Raw genomic sequence first — 18,193 nt, 5'->3', positions numbered from 1 at the left:
GCACCCAAAGTCTGGTTTCCCTTTTACCAAGACCTGGGAGGACTGCAAATGAAAGTCATTTTAAAGTGCCTGGCTTTTGTTGAAAAATCGTTCAGGGCTCCAAAAATTAGCAAAAGAACCATCCTCCTTTTGAAGTTTACTTTACAGGCTTGCGACAAGATTCATTACTTGAGTCACAAGGCTTGTAATTGATCATTCTCAGCCTGTGCTCAGACAGCCTGGCGGTGTAGTATGCCAAGTCACCAGGGATTTCGTGTTTGTGGGTTTGCAGGGTTTTAAATAAGTTATTTTGGCAGTTTTAGGGGACATTAACTAGTCTTGTTGTTCTCATCCACCTCTTGTGAGTATTGACAATTGAGTCAAGGTTACAATTAATGTGTTTCTTCTGTGTGTTATTACACTGAATAACACTGACAGACTGTGCTCTTTTCCTCTGGAGCAGTTTTGCATTTCTTGGTCTAATCTATGTGGTTTTATGCTTATATATTAAAGCCTTTCCCTTTCCTTCCTGCCATACTTCTCTCATTGCAAATACCACATTGTATATGAATTTGCTCACATCTTCCTTCCAGTGCAACCCTTACCAGGATAAGACTCTTCCTCAGTTACACACTGGAGAAAACTAACTTTTACCATAATGGAGTCTGAATGTCTGTGGGTAGTTCATTATAAATCATAGCTCTAACTTCCAGAGACCCTCCAAGCCAAGTTCCCCAAAGAATGCTTGTAAAAGTCTGTGTACTTGTAATCAGTCTAAGTACCTCGGCTCTGAGCCTGTGAAGGAACTCTGCATCTAAGTTTTAGATGGACCTGTATTTGTTAGATTATTCAGTCTTATCACTTTTTAACAGAGAAGCTAATAGCTGACAGGATGTGTTAGCTAAGCTTGCTAATTCTGGTCTTCCTCCTCCATCCATAATTGATTAAAAATTGCTATATTCTCATATAAATTGCTATATTCTTTGCCCCCATTGTGCTCCCATTTTTACATTTTCTAATTAGGCTGGGCAAGGAATTGCTGTTGAACTTGCTAAACTGCAAGTTTAGCGGGATTTTTCAGCGGGATTTTGCATAAGCACTTTTCCATGTGTGATTATATTTTTGCGTGGCAGTGGAATTCTGTCAGCAATCTCCTACCTGAGCTTTGAATGTACCAAACACATTTGGAGGAAATCATGCTTTTGTCCTATATATTTTCCTTGCAATTAATTTCTATGTTTCAGTGAAAGCTTAAAAGAATCCCTAGATATCTGTAGAAGGTGGAAGCAGTGACTGTGACAGCCCTGATCTCTCAAGAAATACTTGCATGAAGTTTCACCTGAAGCTATCTTGGCCTTTCTCCTTCACCACTGAGGCCTTTCTCTATCACCTCTGAGCTCCAGTGCTGGACCTGCTGCTGGCATCAATGGACTGGATGTGCAGTTCTCCTGAAGAGCTCAGAGCACAATGAAGTCTGCACATTTTGTGAGACATACATACAGCAAAAACTTGCTTTGTTATATGACTTTTGGAGCTTTGTAGCTCTCCTAGTTAACTCCGCTCATCTGGAGTCATTTAAGCACGAGTGAGTGCTCTAAAGGTGCAAGGTGAAATAGTGCTGCCCATCTTATTAGACAGACACATCTAGGAATAGCATTGCTTCCCTCATTTCTCAAGGAAAGGGCTTGGGCCCAACTTATTAGTGTGACAATGAATGGCAGTGAAAGTCAGATTGGGACTAAAATAGACGTGAGAGAAAAAGAAAGAAAGAGAGAAAAGGAGGGAGAGAGATGGAGAGAATTAAAGGAAATAGGGAGAAAATCTCTTGTGTAGATAAAAGAGGAAAAAACCTGCACAATGGACAGCAGTAGATATCAGGCTGGTGACATTGTCCATCTTTCCACTTCTAGGTTGGTTGAGTCACTGGAACACCTGAAGGCCACCTTCACAGTTAGGTGTCTTCACAATTTATATTCTATCACTTTCAGCCTTTTCCTCTCCCCTTTTATTTCCAAAAATCAGTCGCCAGAATACCTTTGTTTTCAGTTTAAGCGTGCCTGGACCTACAAAGGATTCCAGTTAGCTCTAGTAGGCACAAGGTATGTTGTTTCTTTGGAAACATCAACTCTAATTAAAACAGTAGTGCAGATACAGTGCCCTTGGGGTGTCTCCAATCCAAGGCATATTTGGGATAATGGGAGATGGGCTAATTTCTCATCAAAGTGTAAAGTTCATTCTGGGGACTAGTGGCATCACCTCCAGTTTGCTCAGCTGTAAATAAATTTCCTCAAAGTTTCAATTGATATTCCATAGTTCAGTACTGGCAGTCAAGCCCTTGACATCCTTTGACACAATACACAATTTCACAGTCCTACTGCCCCTTCCTCATTACCCTCTCTCTAGACTGCACACATGCATAGCCACATTAAAAGCAGATGATGTTACATGCATTAAAATGCTAACATTTGCTAAAATTCAGCTGTATTGAAGCCAAATTAATTCTGGACAAAGCTGATACCTCGGACAAAGATTATATGTACAGAGGAAGGGGGACTTCCTACAGCCATTGTCCAGCCAAAAGCCTCAGGTAGAGGTGTGTCAGCAACAGTCAATCTGTTCCTATTTAGGCTGTTTCCAACTATAATGAAATCATATAATTTTTTTTTTTTTTTGCTAAGGATTTGGTTTTAGATCTCTTTGATTAATTGTTTTCAACCTATCGTTACATTTGCCTTAATGAGATTACCTTATAGCCACAGCCCATGAATAACTACTTCATTTGTGTGCTCTGTTCTTTAGAAATAGCAAATTATTTGCAATGTTCTCAGAGAAAAAAGTCTTTTGCACTAGAAAAGCTGTTAGAGCTTTAATTACAAGTTTTATTGCAAATAATTTAGCACTTGAATGCCTCTACTGATGAATAGGAGTCTGATCTGAGTCTCAGACTCTAGCTCGTTCTGTTAATTAATTATGGCCATTTTTCTGTGCAATCAACATCATTATTTCTATTGTTATGAGGCTAAAAGACTGCAAACTAGATTCTATTTTAGAAAATGAGGGATATGTATAGAGAGAAAGTCCTGAAAGTCTAGTACAAATAGGTAAAGAATATGTGTAATTAATTATTATTAGAACCTCTATTTAAAAGCAGGGAGGTTGAGGTACAGAAAGCTGCCCAAATCAGACTACATTGTAAGACTGTGGTAAAGAAATTAAAATGTTTCTTGAGCACTGTAGCTATGGTGAAAACATTTCCTTTGATGTGACAAGGCTGCCTCTAATTTCCCATCTCTAGCTCACATGGAGACACGTTGCTGTTCCTCATGAACCCACACTCTGGGATAAAAGCAATATGTGCAATATGCAAACACGTCAGACAGCTCCAGACAAAAATTAAACTCTGGCAGGAAAACATATAGGCTGAAGGGTTTTCTGCAGTGTATTTTGGGGGTGGATTTTGGAGTAATTTTTTTGGTTGTTTGTAACCCCAGCCTCTTGAATGTTTAGGAAGTAACAGATGCAGTGTTCCAACTGAAGTGAGCATGATTTCCACCTTACATGATGCAGAGAAAGACAGCTGGTAGGAAGCCTCTCCTTTAAGGGGCAAAATTGCACCTGACTATTTGTAATGTATATGAAAGCATTGGGCATTGGAATGTCTGGAGACCGACACTTTCTATTCACATGTGGAAACATCTGCTCCTCTTCTGTACCTCTCACCCCTATGTGGAAAGTGTAGCTGATCAGCAAGGTTGTTCTTTCTGCTGAAACCCTCATCACTTCTGGGGTGGCCCACGAAGGTGCTAAATCAGCACCACTGGGGAAGTAAGTCTGAGAAATAATCTGATTTAAGAATAGCCAAAATGTACCAGCAATAATTCTTAAAAACCTACACCCCACTTGTAAAATTATCCAGGGATCACTTGAGAGACACTTTTTGTGTAGGAGTTAATGAGTGTGGGAGGAACATTGACTCTCATCTCTTGCAGCAAGCATACTGATAAACAGCCAGATATTACCATAATTCATCTGGATCTCAGTTTTCAGGGCTTGGTTCTCTTCTTCTTTAATGTAGACATTTTGCAATACTCCAAGAGAAACATCCATTGTGATAAAATGACACCAAAGATCTGGGGATGTAAGCAAGCTGTGGTTTGTACATGTTTGAAAATGGGGGGAAAGCTTGTAAAGTTTGCTGGAAGAATCTGATGGCTATATTTCTATTCTGCTTTGCTCCACTCCTTTATTCTGCAGTTCACCAGAAACATATTTAGCCTTTGAGCTGTCACAACCATCAATCTTAAAATATTTCAAGCTCATTCAAAGGAACTGTTTTTGAAAATAATAATCAGAGTTGACATCTGCATTGCAATGACATCTTAGTCTGTTTTGAGATCAGAGAGGCAAACTAGGCACCTTTTCCTAGATTAAGGCTTGGAAAGATCTTAGTCCTCTGCTTAATGACTAAATATTGCCTTCATGCTAAAGACAGTGGCACACATATACATATATATACACATATACACATATATAGTTATACATACACACATATAGAGGCAAAAAATTCCTACAACCACAACATAATTTTTAAAAGACTAATATTTTGTTAATCCTTATGGTGGAATAACAGAGCATTAGTCACAGTTTTCTGTATCTAAAGCACTTCCAGAAACAAATCCACCAAGTGCACACTTTCAGCAGAGTGGAGTCCTGGCAGGGATCTCTCCCCTGGATGTCTTAATGAATGCCAGGTACAAAACTCAGACCCACAGCTGCCCTCCTTCCCAGCTAACAGCTTGTGCTGGAGCAGCATCAAAGCTGGCTGCAGGCGTAGCAAATGTATGCACCTGCACTGAGTAATTACTGAGCCTAATGCCAGTATGGATTAGCTTCAGTGCTCTTGTGAAAAAAGTATGGATTAACTCACAGCATTCAGCTTATTACAGCTGTCTTACTGCACATCCAGTTTTTATGGGCACTTATAAAGCAATATCCATCCACATTCCCTTTTGATTTCTGATGATGGAGTCCTTCAGCTGTGACATTGGAGTGTACTTCAAAGCTACCTCTTTGTCTGCTTTTCTCCTCTTTTTTTTTTTTCCATTTCAAACTCAGCATTAATTTGTAGATTACTGCTCATGTCCTGCCACCACACATACACCTAACGTCTCTTTCCAACTTTTATATGTAATTTACTTTTTAATGTCTTTGTATGAATTTCTTTCTCATCATCTGGAACTAGTGGGGAGACTGGATATCCATAAAAAACAGTTTAGATATTGCTTCTAAAAATCAAAATGGCTTTGACAACCAGTACTGTCTGCAGTGGGTACCTGTCTAATGAGAACTCCATTTAGACACTCCTGACTTTTGATCAGTATTTTCCTCTTCTGGAATAAGTATGGAAACATAGAAATGAACAGCTGCTACTTCTGTAGCCATCCTCTTGAGCTGTCCCTGAAACCACGTAAAATTGTTCTTATTGTCAAATTGCAATTTCTTTTCTGTGAAAATGCAATAAAGATAAACATAAATTTCAGCTCTAATGCTCTGTCTGTCCTGTGTATGCCTGTTTTGTCTAGACTGTGAGCAATGAGAACCAGACACCATCTGAAATGTTAATTTACTTTATTAAGAAAATGAGACTTATATGATCCTGGTGATCCTGGTATCTGTCTGTGTCCCTTTAATAGCTTTTGAACTCATTGCCTGATTTCAAGCTAATGTGACAGAAGGGGCAGGGGGGAATAAGACAACTGACTTGCTACAGGTTTCAAGAAAATTAGAAGTTGTATAGAAGAGAGCAAGCTGTAAATGCCCTGAAAGCCTGCTGCAGGAATGCTCATGTAGGCTGAGATTATTCATACAGTAAAGATCTCTTACAAATTTTATCTCTGCAAGAAAAATACCAAAACCCAAACACCTAGAATCTGAAACTGTAGTTGATCAAGAAAACAAATAAACAGCAACTGAAGCTTGAGTTAGGCTGGTGCCCATGGAATTAGTCTGCTTATCTGTCAAAAAGCAGCACCACACCATGTGATAAACAGGAGGAATTGTCACTAGAGTGAGAAGGGGATCAGATTTTCCTGGTGCTGGGCTGGGGATCAGCCACAGGGGCTGGGGCTGGCAGCCTGTGGAGCTGGCACTGCTTGGATCAGACAGTAAGCTGCATCAAAGCTGTGCAAAAAAAAAGTTTTCTATAAGAGTACTTGTTTGGATTTGGCTGCCAAAATATTTAGGGACTGCAAGGGCATAAAGCAGCCCATGACAAAAGTAGTTCTTTTGATCAGAAATAGCTTGAATACTCAATGTTTCACTGCAGGGCTGCAGAGAAGAGATGCCAGCTGTGATGTCTGCAGATTCTCTGCTGCAAGGAAGACAATCTATTTGTAAATTATTCCTTTCCTAGCACAGGTGAAAGAAAGAGCATAACTGGTATTAAGAAACTGCCCCTGGAACTGTAATTCATAGGGAAGATCTGTATTGTGAGTACAAGCAGATACAGTGCATTTTACACTGAGCCTGTGGGATGAGACCAGGAAGAAGAACAGAGAAAGATCAGAGAGGAAAAAAAGGAGCTGCATTTCTTTTCAGTACTATGTGTGTCTCTGGTGTGCATTTTTGCGCTCTGTCATTTTAAGCCTGAAAGTTCAGGGACACTCTGTCTCATGTTCACCCTTAGCCCAAGGGTGAACATGAGACAGAGTCAGCTGCTTTCCATCTATTTTCCTTCTCCTTGGGGAGTCCTGTTCCTCCCTAGCAGAGAAGGCAGCCCTTTCTTTGGAGATGGAGGAGAAGGTCTAACTCTAGGAATGGAAATTTGGCTGTGTGTAGGCTGATGGTGTTGAGCCTCACTAGCAGTAGTTGCTGCTTTGGAAGTGGTCTAGAGAGGGAACGATTTTATTTAGAGTATAGTTAATTCCTTTTCTCTCCATAATGGGAACTGCTCACTTGGATGGTCCCCTACATCCTTTCCCCAAAGCAACACCCCACAAGGAGCCAAGCACCTGGTTACAGACCTGGCTTATTCCATCGGGCACAAGAGGGCACTGTTAAATGGGGTCTCCTCTCTTCTACATGAGAGGTTGCTGGAAGGAATACCAGAGAGTTTATCATATTTCCATGCCTGGGAGCTATGACAAACAATTAAACTTTTTTTAAGTTGTACTTTTAGACCTGTCTGCTCTGGTGCTGTGAGATGCCAGCAGCACGGGGATGTATTAATTGTGTAAGTAAAACTAAAAAAACCCACAACCACTATAATTTACCCATTACTTTGCAATCACAAAAAATTAAACAAGAACTTGCCTCATTTAGTTCTCACCCTGCACCCAGATTCTGGGCATCCTTTAGCTTTCCTTGGTGAGATGAAGGAGGATATAAGGTATTTTTCTAAGAAACAAAATTCAACCTTGCAGAAATTATTCCTGGGGTTTTTTGGGTTTTTAGTTTGTTTGTGTTTGTTTTGCAGGGTTTTTTGTTTGTTTAGTTTTGTGGTTGTTTTTTTCTTACAACTGGTACCAGACAGGCAGTAGCCAATACTGATTTAAAATATACTTTCTCAGCACAGGGCTAGATTATGGAACTCCCTGCCATGTTGGAGTCAGAGTCCTAGCATGACCTGAAAGGATCTGAATGTGTTCCTGGACACCAGCAAATACTGAGTCTTCAAAAGGAAGAGGCATCAGGGTAGTGCTCCAGGCACAAGCTTTAACAGGGGAATATTTTAGGAAATAAGAATTCAGCCATGTTGCACTATGAAGAAAGAGCTGGGCAGCCTGACTGACAGAGTAATTTGGCACTGCTGAGGTGGTGGCTGTGAGGCTAACAAATACTGATTTGGTGTTCCCAGGCTTCTAAGGAATCACAGATTTGTTTCCCACTTGGTAAAACTTCCCTTGTGCTGACAAAACTCCTTGTCTTGAAAAGATCAAACAATTTCTATATTTCAAAGAAAGAGTAGCCACTGAAGAGAAGGACCAAAATGTCCTCGATTGCTTTTATATCTTATTATTAGTATTCCACATTTCAAGCACTTGAAATGCTGTTTCTACCATGGCCTGTGTGCCAAAGTTCTTAAATAGTTGCTCAGTTGTCCTGTGAGCAAATGGAGGCCTTCACACTTTGTTCTCCAAGTGCTTTCTCCTCCCTGGTTCCCAGTAGGTTAAGATGTGTATGAATAAAATACACAAATGTGTAACATAAAAATGCTTTGGAGAAGGTTGTGTTTAGCAAAACAAATGGCCTGACTTGGCAGTTGGTTATTTGTACTGCAGGAGGCCTGTGGAGCCCCACTGGGTGAGGTATTTTCACAGGTCTATAAAAGAAAATACTTTTGCTTTGGGGAACACCTTCTGTCCCCCTTGTGTCACAGCCTAGAAGTGGAGCTGGACTGTGAATTGCCCCTTTTATCTGGAGTCAATGAGCTCAGCTAAGCAGCCCGATCCAACCTTCTTTGGTGCCCCAAAACCTTCCCGTAGTTATTTTCTTACTTTATTTCTCCAAAAACTACATTGACACAAACAAGATTAACTTCTGGCTTCTGCTGGTTGTTGGTAGAGCTGAGAATTGCATTTACTGTCTTTAGGAGTGCTATGATAGCCTCACTCCTCATGTGGATGATAAACCATGTTTTACCATGTTTGAACAGGTAAATGCCATTCACTGTGTGAGGAAAGGTATGGTAAGAAGGCAGATCCTAGCTTAAAATAAATAAAGCTTCACCTTCCAGCTAAAGGAAAGCTGGAAATTGTTCCCAAGATTTTTTAAAGAAAAACTTGATCCTGCAACAGGAAGCTGGAGTTAAAAATAGAATATCAATGGGAATATCACATGGGGAGGAGTCTGTAAGCTTCCAACCTGCTCTCTGGGTTGGAGAACTCAGTGTGTCTATGGTGTGTGTTTGCTCTACATGCTTTTAAATGCCATGGTGGCAGAAGTGGATTTGAAGCATGTGAAATGTTCTCGGTCTTCTGTAATTCTTGGTATGTTGACAGAGCAGTTAATGAAAGGCTGTTTCAGCTGACCAGTTGGAATATAGATAGAGAATGTGCATGTGGTGAGGAGATCTGCATTCAATTACCCTCCTACCACAGACTGGCTGCAGACAAGACAATTATTCTGTGCCTCGGTTCCCTAATTCTAAAACAATGAGCTTCCTTTGTCTGACTTGTCTACGTAGAGGAGATGCTCCTTGGGGCACTGATTGCTTCTTTAAATGTTTTTTGTTGTTTTAGCAGTTAATACAAAGCAGCTCTTACTATCTGAGTACTACTGGAATTTTTCTGCTCCTAATCAGAAGTGGTTAATTAGCCATTTTCTATCTCTGTGTTTAATTTTTGTTTTCTTTATCTAATATTGGCAAAAAATATTTTTTTCTTGAACAACAGTGTTACATTTGGTTTTGGAAAACTGTCTCACGTGATGTCTTTATTTCCCTTTTTTCCCACTCCATCACAATTTAAGAATGTCAGCAATGGTAGTCCAAACTGCCACTAAGCCACACAGACAAATTTTTCTTAGACCAAAAAATTTTGTTCTAAACAAACACATACAACTACCACTGCAGAGCTGTTTCATTGCCAGTTATCCCCCTGTGCATAAAGTTAAATTGAAGCTTTCAGAGAAGATTTGAGAGGCCAAAATATCACCTAGCCTAGGTGAATTTTAATGCAGTCTTTTTATGCATGTGTTTTATTCACTTTAAAAATATCACTTTGGCACAGAAGCCACTTGGGCTGACTTAAAAATGTTCGACCAGATAACAAGGAGACGTAACAGTCACTGGAAGCATTTCCAACTTGGGATACTTAATTAAACCTTATGACTAAAAATTTTTATGAACATCAGAAGATCAACATTCCAACATATTCCTGGTTATATTTATTAAGTATTTCCTTTTTTGGTCCTAAGTGTGAATGTTTGAAAAAATGTTAATACAACCCACTTGACTTCACTGGCACATTTTACAAAAGGAGGAGGAAAATATGTGGAAGCCACTGAAAACTAAAGGGTTCTTGCTTTGGAGGAAAAACAAAGTTCAAGCCAGTGCTACAGACGGGCTGGAACTCTTCCATAGTTTTAAAAGGAAAAGACCCTATTGAAGGCTCTTTTCACAAAACTCCTTTACTTCCTTTGAATAAATGAGGAACCAAGCACACTTAGCAGTGTGTAAAACACATTTCTTTAAGAGAAGCCAGCTTTATCTTCAAGTCCCAGCTAGTTAATCTGCTCAAAGTCATTTTTAACTTAAAGTCTGAGAAATCTGACACCACCACAGGGACTTAAAGCTTTTAGTCTAGATGGAATTTGCTGACAATACTTTCAGCTAGGGCACAAATAAAGACAGATTGGTTTCTCTCATTAAATTTGGTAAAAATGAATGTTTTCCTCTTTCAGGGGAAAAAAAAAAAAAAAAGGAAGGGGACAAGTATTCATTTTCTTTCTCCCTAGATCTGTAAACTGTACTAGCTACATCTATGTGGTATCTTCAGGTACATGTGCCATAGATGAATGATGTGCAAATACAGCTGTTTTGGAAGTGCCTGGGAAATCCTGCATTCCCCTCCTGGAGGGGAGCATTCCCTTCAATAAGTTGCATATTTTTACCTGCACTGCAATAGACATCTGGCTATAAATCCAGAAGCCTGGGTATATCTGCAGCATAATTGGGGTTGGCTTCCAAAATATAGATAGTGAACTACTTGTGTGAAACTCCTGCTGTGGGAGGTTGGAAATTCCAAATGTGCACTGGAGCATGGTCAGGTATGTGCTGCATTCACAGGTAACTATATCTTCTTGCATTTTTACTGTTTGTGTATTGGTTGATAACTGAACAGAGTTTCCTGGGAAAAGCTTTTAATTACAAATGCTACATTACTCTCCCATAACTGTTGAAGTTACCTAATCTGAGTTTTGTCAACTAACAACAATTTTATTGCCATGAATTAGGCAAACTTCAAATACATCTCTCAATTTATCATGTTTACTTCTTGAAGGAAACAAATCTGTGTTATATAACACTTGCCAGACATTGTTTCTATCGCACTGCTCTTCACTTTCATTCCCAAGGGTTGGGGTATTTGCATTCTTTAGCTTTGCATTAAAAAGAGAGAGAGAGAGAAAAAAAGAACAATAAAATAAGAATACTGTCCATCTCTGTAATTATGCTGTAGCTATGTAGCCATGCCAGTGCTTCTTTCTTTAGGCTAGAAATTGAGATTAGAGACTGAAGGCTGTAATAAAAGTAAATTATACTCTGTAGCCAGCGTGGCTGGTCTCTGTGTGCACAGCAATGGGTACTAACTCCAGATGTAATAGAAGTTCTCCACTGTAGATTATTGAGAAGAATATAACTGTGCTTTGGTAGAAAGAGTAATAGGCATATTTGCTAAATTTTCCCAGCCTCTGACGCATCTCAAATTCCCCCTGCCAATTTGAACTTAGCTCTTAGGACAAACTTGTGCCCCATTCACAGGGACTGTTCCCATTTCATGAAAAAGCACACAGCTAACTGCACAGTGCAGGGTGGGAAGACTTTTCTTCTGTTGACTGTCTTTACAGTAAACCATAAGAAGGTTTGTGTTGGATATTAGGAAAAGGTTCTTCACCCTTCCAGTGGCTGGGCACTGGAACAGGCTCCCCAGGGCAGTGGTCACAGCACCAGCCAAAGTGTTTGGAAAGTGCTCTCAGGCTCATGGTGTGACTCTTGAGGTGTCCTGGGCAGGGCCAGGAGCTGCCCTTTGGAGACCTGTAGGTCTCTTTCACCTCAGGATGTTCTGTGAGCCTACGATTGATTTGCAGGCTCAATCTGTTTCTCTGTGTCCATTTGCACAACACTGAGGAACCACTCCCTTTATCTGCCCCATGAAAACCAACAGCACCCTGCTGACAGTTTTCATTCAGCAACAGTCAGAAGTAGTTACTGGTTTTGATGCTGTAATCTATGAAAGTTGAAGCTCTCTGCCACCACCTGTGGCTTTAGAAAAATGAAGATTCAGAATATTTGTAGTTCAACCAAATATTTGGTCTGCTAGTCTGAACAGTCTGTTAGTTTGAAACACAAGTTGTGCAATTCAGTTGTGCTATTAAAATCAATCAAATTGCTAGATCTTCCTTGTTTATTCACTAGCTTATCTTGTTCCAGCCTCTAAATACAAGATGATATAACAGCTGCTGAGTTTCCAAATCTGAAATTTCCCCAGCAGCCAAATGCTCACAGCCCTGTTGCCTCTTTCCATCAAACATAGAAGTATAAAGGCTCAGATACCTGCACAAGTCACCAGATAGGCATGAACCACCTGTGTGGTCTTTTGCTGGCACATCTAACCAAGTTGTCTTTCTCCTGAGCCAAATAAACTGATGCTGCCCTAAATGTTGTATGTCAATGCTTAGTACTACTACTGTCGTGTCTGACCTCTTGGCTTCCTCCCTCCTTACATACTCAATCTCTATGTGCAGCATGAAACTCACAGGCTTTTAATGCTTTCTATGTTCACAATCAGCAAAGACATAAGCAGGATGAGGATGATAATTTAGTCTGCCTGCAGATTTGGGAAGATATTATAGAGGCTCACTTTTTAGAAGATTATCTTCTAATCTCGAGAGGCTAGAAACTGCATTGCTTTTCAACTGTGTGCTTGCATTCTGAAAAAAAACCAAAACAAGCTCTTGTGTCAGAAAGAAAAGAAAGAATAGGCTCTGGGAAATTGACAAATGTGCTTTCCAATAAAGTTAATTCCCAAGTATCTTATTCTAGCAGTTTCCCTGTTTAATTAGGGGTCATATCAGGAACAAGCCCTAAACTTAAGCAATTTCTGGAGCAGAAGTGTAAGTGAGAAGGCAGCACAATAACAAAATACAATGGTGTTTAGGTACCTCCTGAACATTATCCTGAGAGGAGCCTAAAGGATTTTACAGAAAGATTTTCATTGAAAGAATGAATGGGGAAGAAAGCACAAAGCAAAAGGCGAGGTTATCTTTACTCCCTCTATGCAGGGCTGCTCCTTGTTCTCCTAATCACCTGATAATCATCTGAACCCCGTAGTTCAGCTTCAGTAACTCGCTTTTCCTAACACTTCAGCTGGGTAACTTCATCCTTCACTCATTTCCTGTGCCCTGCCCTACAGAAGCTATATAAGCCCTCTGAGGGTTTTGTTAGTTACAGTCCGTGGCTTGTAAGCTACAAAAATCTAAATGTAGGTCAAGATGAGTTGAAATCTTTTAAACACAGCCAGCCGCTGTTTCCTAAACACGTCCCTGGAGCAGCTGCATGGAGGATGTTTACAATTAAAAAACAACCCTCAAGCAGCCAGTTCAGAATGCACAGGATTACTGCAGCCAGCAGCACTCATTAATTGTCATATCTGAACTTTCATTATCTTGAGCTTGATCAGATTTAAGATCAGCATGTAAAGAAGTGAAACTATTGACTTCCAGCATCCTAGAGGGCTCTGAGGACAAAGGCCCAACCAGAAGACAAATGGTCCCAAAAGGACTCTGGGGATGAACTGTGATTGGACTTTAAGTGTTATGTCATTCTGGTTTCTACTAGGATGGGAGATCCCTCACTTTTTTTTTCTTTTCTTTCTTGGTCTGACTTGTGCAATTAAAAAAACCAACAAAACAAACCCAGCAAAACAGAACAGGAAAAAATATGAGCTCTGCTGAAAATGAGTCAATCCCTTGAAACCCAGCAGGGGCACCGTCTGCTCTCCTTATGGAGCTCAGTGGCTTTCATCACAATTCAAGTGTCTCCTACTCCTCCCTCTCAGCTGAAGGCAGATGTGGGTTCACTGGCAACACTGGGCCTTGTTCTTTGTGAGTGTTTAAGGCCTGAGCAATCATTTTAAATTGAAAGCAGAGACGGCGATGCTATTACATGATTGTCTAGAGCAGCGATTCCCAACTGGTAAGACATGAGAATATTTACAAGAAAAAGGTTTCATGAAGTCTAGGCTAGAAATCAGCACAGAAAAGCTTAAGCAAAATGCAGAGCAGCATCTTCTTAACAGTTAAAATATGTTGAGAATAAAATTCCTTCCAAGAAGGTGTTGGCAGTAAAGTCTTCAGTCAGACCATGGAGAAGGTTGAAGCAAGCTTGTCCCTGGCTCTGTGTGACTCTTTGGTTTTCATGTACTTCTGTATTCTAATGCCAAATAATAATTTATCTGCAGAAAACAAGTGTTCATACAACAAGCATCTTGCTTTTAACAGCTCATGATGGGTGTGTAGCTGTGGAACTCTGTGTGCATGCACTGCCATCTGAAATCCACTATAGACAGACAGTCATGCACGTCAGCAAAGATCAGGGATGGATTTGGGCTAAAGAGAAAAATATTTGGCAGTCCAGAATTTGCCACAACCATACAGTGAGAAGGAAAAAGCCCAGGAGTATCAGTCTGGCTGGATATAACCAAGAGGGAGACAGGTTTAATGGAGCAAGTGAGGACTGAGGTACTCAGAACCTCTGACAATAAAATTACCTTTCTTTAGGATTCCCTTTTCAGTGATTCTGGTTGAAATAAAAATAAACAAATAAATAAGTAAGCCTATATTAACCTATTTTCAAAGTTCCAAAGCCTTTAAAACAGCAAAAGTGTCTTGTTCTCCTAACAGTCAATCTAAAGGAATTAGGAAAAAGAAAACTAACACTGCCTCCTCCTGAAGAGTTAGCAGCAATTCCCCCCCAGAGCACTCCCTTTGTACTGCACCTGAAAAAGTCAAAAGTGATGGCTACAACTTTCCATGGACTCATGCTGGTAACTGCTGTCATCCTTCACAGAAGCTCAGCTACCAGGAATGATGCACCAGGAAAAGGCAGTGTCCTCCACTGCCTCCATGTACAGCCTACTCGGGTTGCTGGGCACATGTTCTATCAATGGCAGAAAACATCACCTCAGAATCAAGGTCTCTGCAAATATAAACCTCTTGACATCACTGCAGCCAAGAACAGCTTTGCTGTGACTTGCTTATCTTGGCCCCTTTTCTCTGAGTTGATGGCTGTTAAGATGAAACAGTGAGGGAAGAGAAAAAAATTGTAGCCTGGGCTGTGGTTTGCTCCATCATCCTTAAAAGTATCTTAGTGCCTGGTGAGGAGGCAGGTTTTCTACAGCTTGTACTTTCCTTTTTCTGTAGCAGTTCAGAACCATGTATTAACACACCTAGCAGCAATCTGCAGCACAGAGGAACATTAGGGGACAGAAAAGCTTAATCCATAGAACTTGAGCTTTTTGTCTCTCTATCCCCATATATGCTTATGATCTGGCTGTACGTCCATTTCAAACAGGCAGTTGATTAGGTTTTTTAATGTGCAAATTAAAAAAAAAAGTATCAGAGTAAAAAGGCTTTAAGTCACAATGTATGTGATTATACTCTCTTTCCTCTTCAGGGTCTCCAGCCCCACATTATAAACCAGCAGTTCTAAGGTCTTATTGTTGAAGAGGATTCAATTTGTCCCTATTTTGCTCACCCTTCTACACTACTTTAGCACTTAACACAATTACCTGTAAACGGTTTATTAAAATAAATCCCTTGCCCCAGATTTGGACATCCCTAGGCAGATGTGCCAGAGCACGGGCCCTAGGCAGGCCCATGGGGCGGGGGAGGCAGGGACAGCCCTGAGTCCCCGGTGTGCCTGAGACAATGCCCTGTAGCTGGCAGTGCATGGCAGGGCTGTAGCTCCATATGCTCCCCTACACTTCCCATACACACACCTAGGACATCCTATCCCAGTCCCATGAAACCTTCCCAAACATCCTCTGTGCTCTCCCCTACATCCAAGCTATGCAGTTTCTCCAGAACACACACAGACACACACACACAGATCTCCCATGTGTATTTCATTCCCAACCCATGCGAGCCCCTAAGCACACTCCTCTACACATCCCATACATGCACCCCATCGATACAAGGTCTGTAACTCCCACATCCCCCCAGGCTCTGCAGCGCACAGCTCTTACGGCACCCATGTGCATCCCAACACAATCCTCATACACCCCGCACCCAGGTCTGCACATCCTCCATCCGCAGCAGCTCCACCCGGGCGAGCCGCGCTCCACAGCACCCGGGCTGGGCTGGGCTGGCCGTGCCTCTCCCTTCGCTGGCCCTGGCGCCCCCGGGGCTCCCCCTGGACCCCCGGCCGCTGCGGCGGGAGCCTCCACCGGGAAGGAGCGAGGGCAGCCGCGCCCACCGCAGGCGGTATCGCCGCTGGGCACCGCTTCCCCCGCGGGCTCCGCGCTTCCCCCGCCGCCGCCGTGCCCGGGGCAGCCTGGCCCGGCCCGGCCCAGCCGAGCAGCAGGTGGGCTGAGGCCGGAGCCGCAGACCCAGGGCTGGGCAGCTCGGGGCGAGGCGGCTCCGGCAGCGCTCCCGGGAGCTCTCCGTGCCGGCCGCGCCCCGGGACGCGGAGGGAAGCCCGTGGGCGGGCACGGGTAGGGGTACCGCGGCATCCTCCGCAGGGGGAGGTGAAGTAGGCGGGGAAGGAGGAGGAGGAGAAGAGGGAAACCTGCTTCTCCAGAGAGGCGAGGTAGCGGCGCTGCAGCGAGGCAGCCCACGGCGCGGGCTGCGCGCACATGCCGGGCTTGGAGCACCGCAGCCGCGGGATTGCTGCGGGTGCCCCAGCCCCGCTCCCGTCCCTGCCCCGGCGAGAGCGTCAGCCGCGCTCCGGCAGGGAGGAGGGCTCACCCACGGCTCCCCTCCCGGAGTGCTTTAGTCCCAGAGCGAGCAAACCTGGTAGTAAGTACTTGTCATCTTTTATGTATGATTTTTTACAGTTTTATTGTTCTCTACTGGCAGGTAGCAAAGGATTTCTAAGATGAAGCATTTATAGGCTCGGCTGTGAGGATAATCTCTCTGGCTTTCTCTTGGCCTCCTGAGCCTTTCAAATATAGAGATGCATATGTGGAGGCACATGTAGCAACATTCCTTCACTACACATCTACATCTTTAATGTTTCAGACAAAATGCATGTACTGGGATTTTTTTTTTTAACTTCTGCTGTTCTCAAAGTAATTTGTATCATGTTGCACAACATGCTTAGTCTCAGAGAAGGCTAAATCTTGGTGACACTACTTAAACATCCTTCATGAGGATGGGGGACAGAGATGAATGTTTAAAATCATTAACTTGGCAGAGGCAGTGAAATCACTTCTCTGCAGGCTGCCTTCACGCTATGGAGCAATATGTTTTTTGGGATTCTTTGCCTTTTAATTCTCTTTCCTGTATGTGCACATCTGGACTCTGGCCTGGCACTGCTCCCTGCACTCTGGCTGGAAGGGAGTGGCATGGCAGACTAGCAGGGGCTGGAGACCAGGGATGAAAAGATGGGGAATCCTTCCCTCCTCTTACACTTTAAAGATATATTTTGCCTAGTGTTGTCTTCTGCAAAGTAAATCCACTCCTAGAGTCAGGAAGTGGAATCAAAAGTGTTTTGAAGGCTGCTTTATTCTCCCTACAAAGGGAATGGCTGAGAGGATAAGTGCAAATACCTGATTCCACACCCTTCTTCTAAGGAGTTTCCAAGCATTTGGAGGGGGGGACAGTGTGAGTGTGGAGTTACATGACATGCAGAAGGTGTGTTCCCCACTAAGACTCTACAAAATTATGCTACCTCTTTGTGGAGTGCTGGAAATGTAATTTCTGTCAGTGGAGCTGTAAGAGAAATAGTAATTTCTCCCTCATTTTAAATCCCTAAGAGAATGACTGTCTTTCTCCTGCTACTTCCTGCACACATCTTTATTTTATTCTGCTAATGACTTGCATTGTTATTTGCAGAATATATGTGTCTTCCTGTGCAATTATGTGTTTGCTGAGATGTTTCTGGAACTAGGTTCTAGGAGAGCATTTTAGGAGCCTTCTGTTTTTAAACCAAAATTATATTTACTAATAAGTGAATATTAAATTTTCATCTGGCACATATCCAGTATTTTCTGTTTCCTTAAGTGATACTGTTCTTCTGTAGCTTGTCACTGTGTGCTCTGCAGTTTGTAACAAACTGCTCATGATAACACATTTTCATAGTACACTAATGGTACACCCATCCTTAGCCTTTTACAAATGAATGCTACCGGACAAGTGTTTTAACTCCAAAAGTAACTGGAGTGATTTTGTTGGTTGTAGTAGGAGAATGTTTGCTAGAGGACCAGCCACTAGAATGATGGGCAGGATGTCCTGTGCTAGTGTGTGACCTATTACTTGCATTTAACCTTTTTAGATG

At 42.1% G+C, this 18,193-nt stretch overlaps 1 protein-coding gene across 1 annotated transcript in view; it reads left to right on the top strand.

Annotated features, from left to right (window-relative positions):
* Positions 1–16,482: 16,482 nt before the first annotated feature.
* MYLK (myosin light chain kinase) overlaps positions 16,483–18,193 on the top strand; it is a 195,863-nt gene continuing 194,152 nt past the window's right edge. The window contains exon 1 of the mRNA XM_039702582.1: positions 16,483–16,713. Coding sequence (XP_039558516.1) covers positions 16,551–16,713 — 163 coding nt within the window. The 5' untranslated portion in view covers positions 16,483–16,550. The remainder of the gene's footprint in view (positions 16,714–18,193) is intronic.

Source organism: Passer montanus, unplaced genomic scaffold (genome assembly GCF_014805655.1).
Source record: "Passer montanus isolate IOZ18808 unplaced genomic scaffold, ASM1480565v1 scaffold1, whole genome shotgun sequence".
Taxonomy (NCBI): domain Eukaryota; kingdom Metazoa; phylum Chordata; class Aves; order Passeriformes; family Passeridae; genus Passer; species Passer montanus.
The sequence above is the reverse complement of the archived record's forward strand: the minus strand, read 5'-3'. Positions and strand labels throughout refer to the sequence as shown.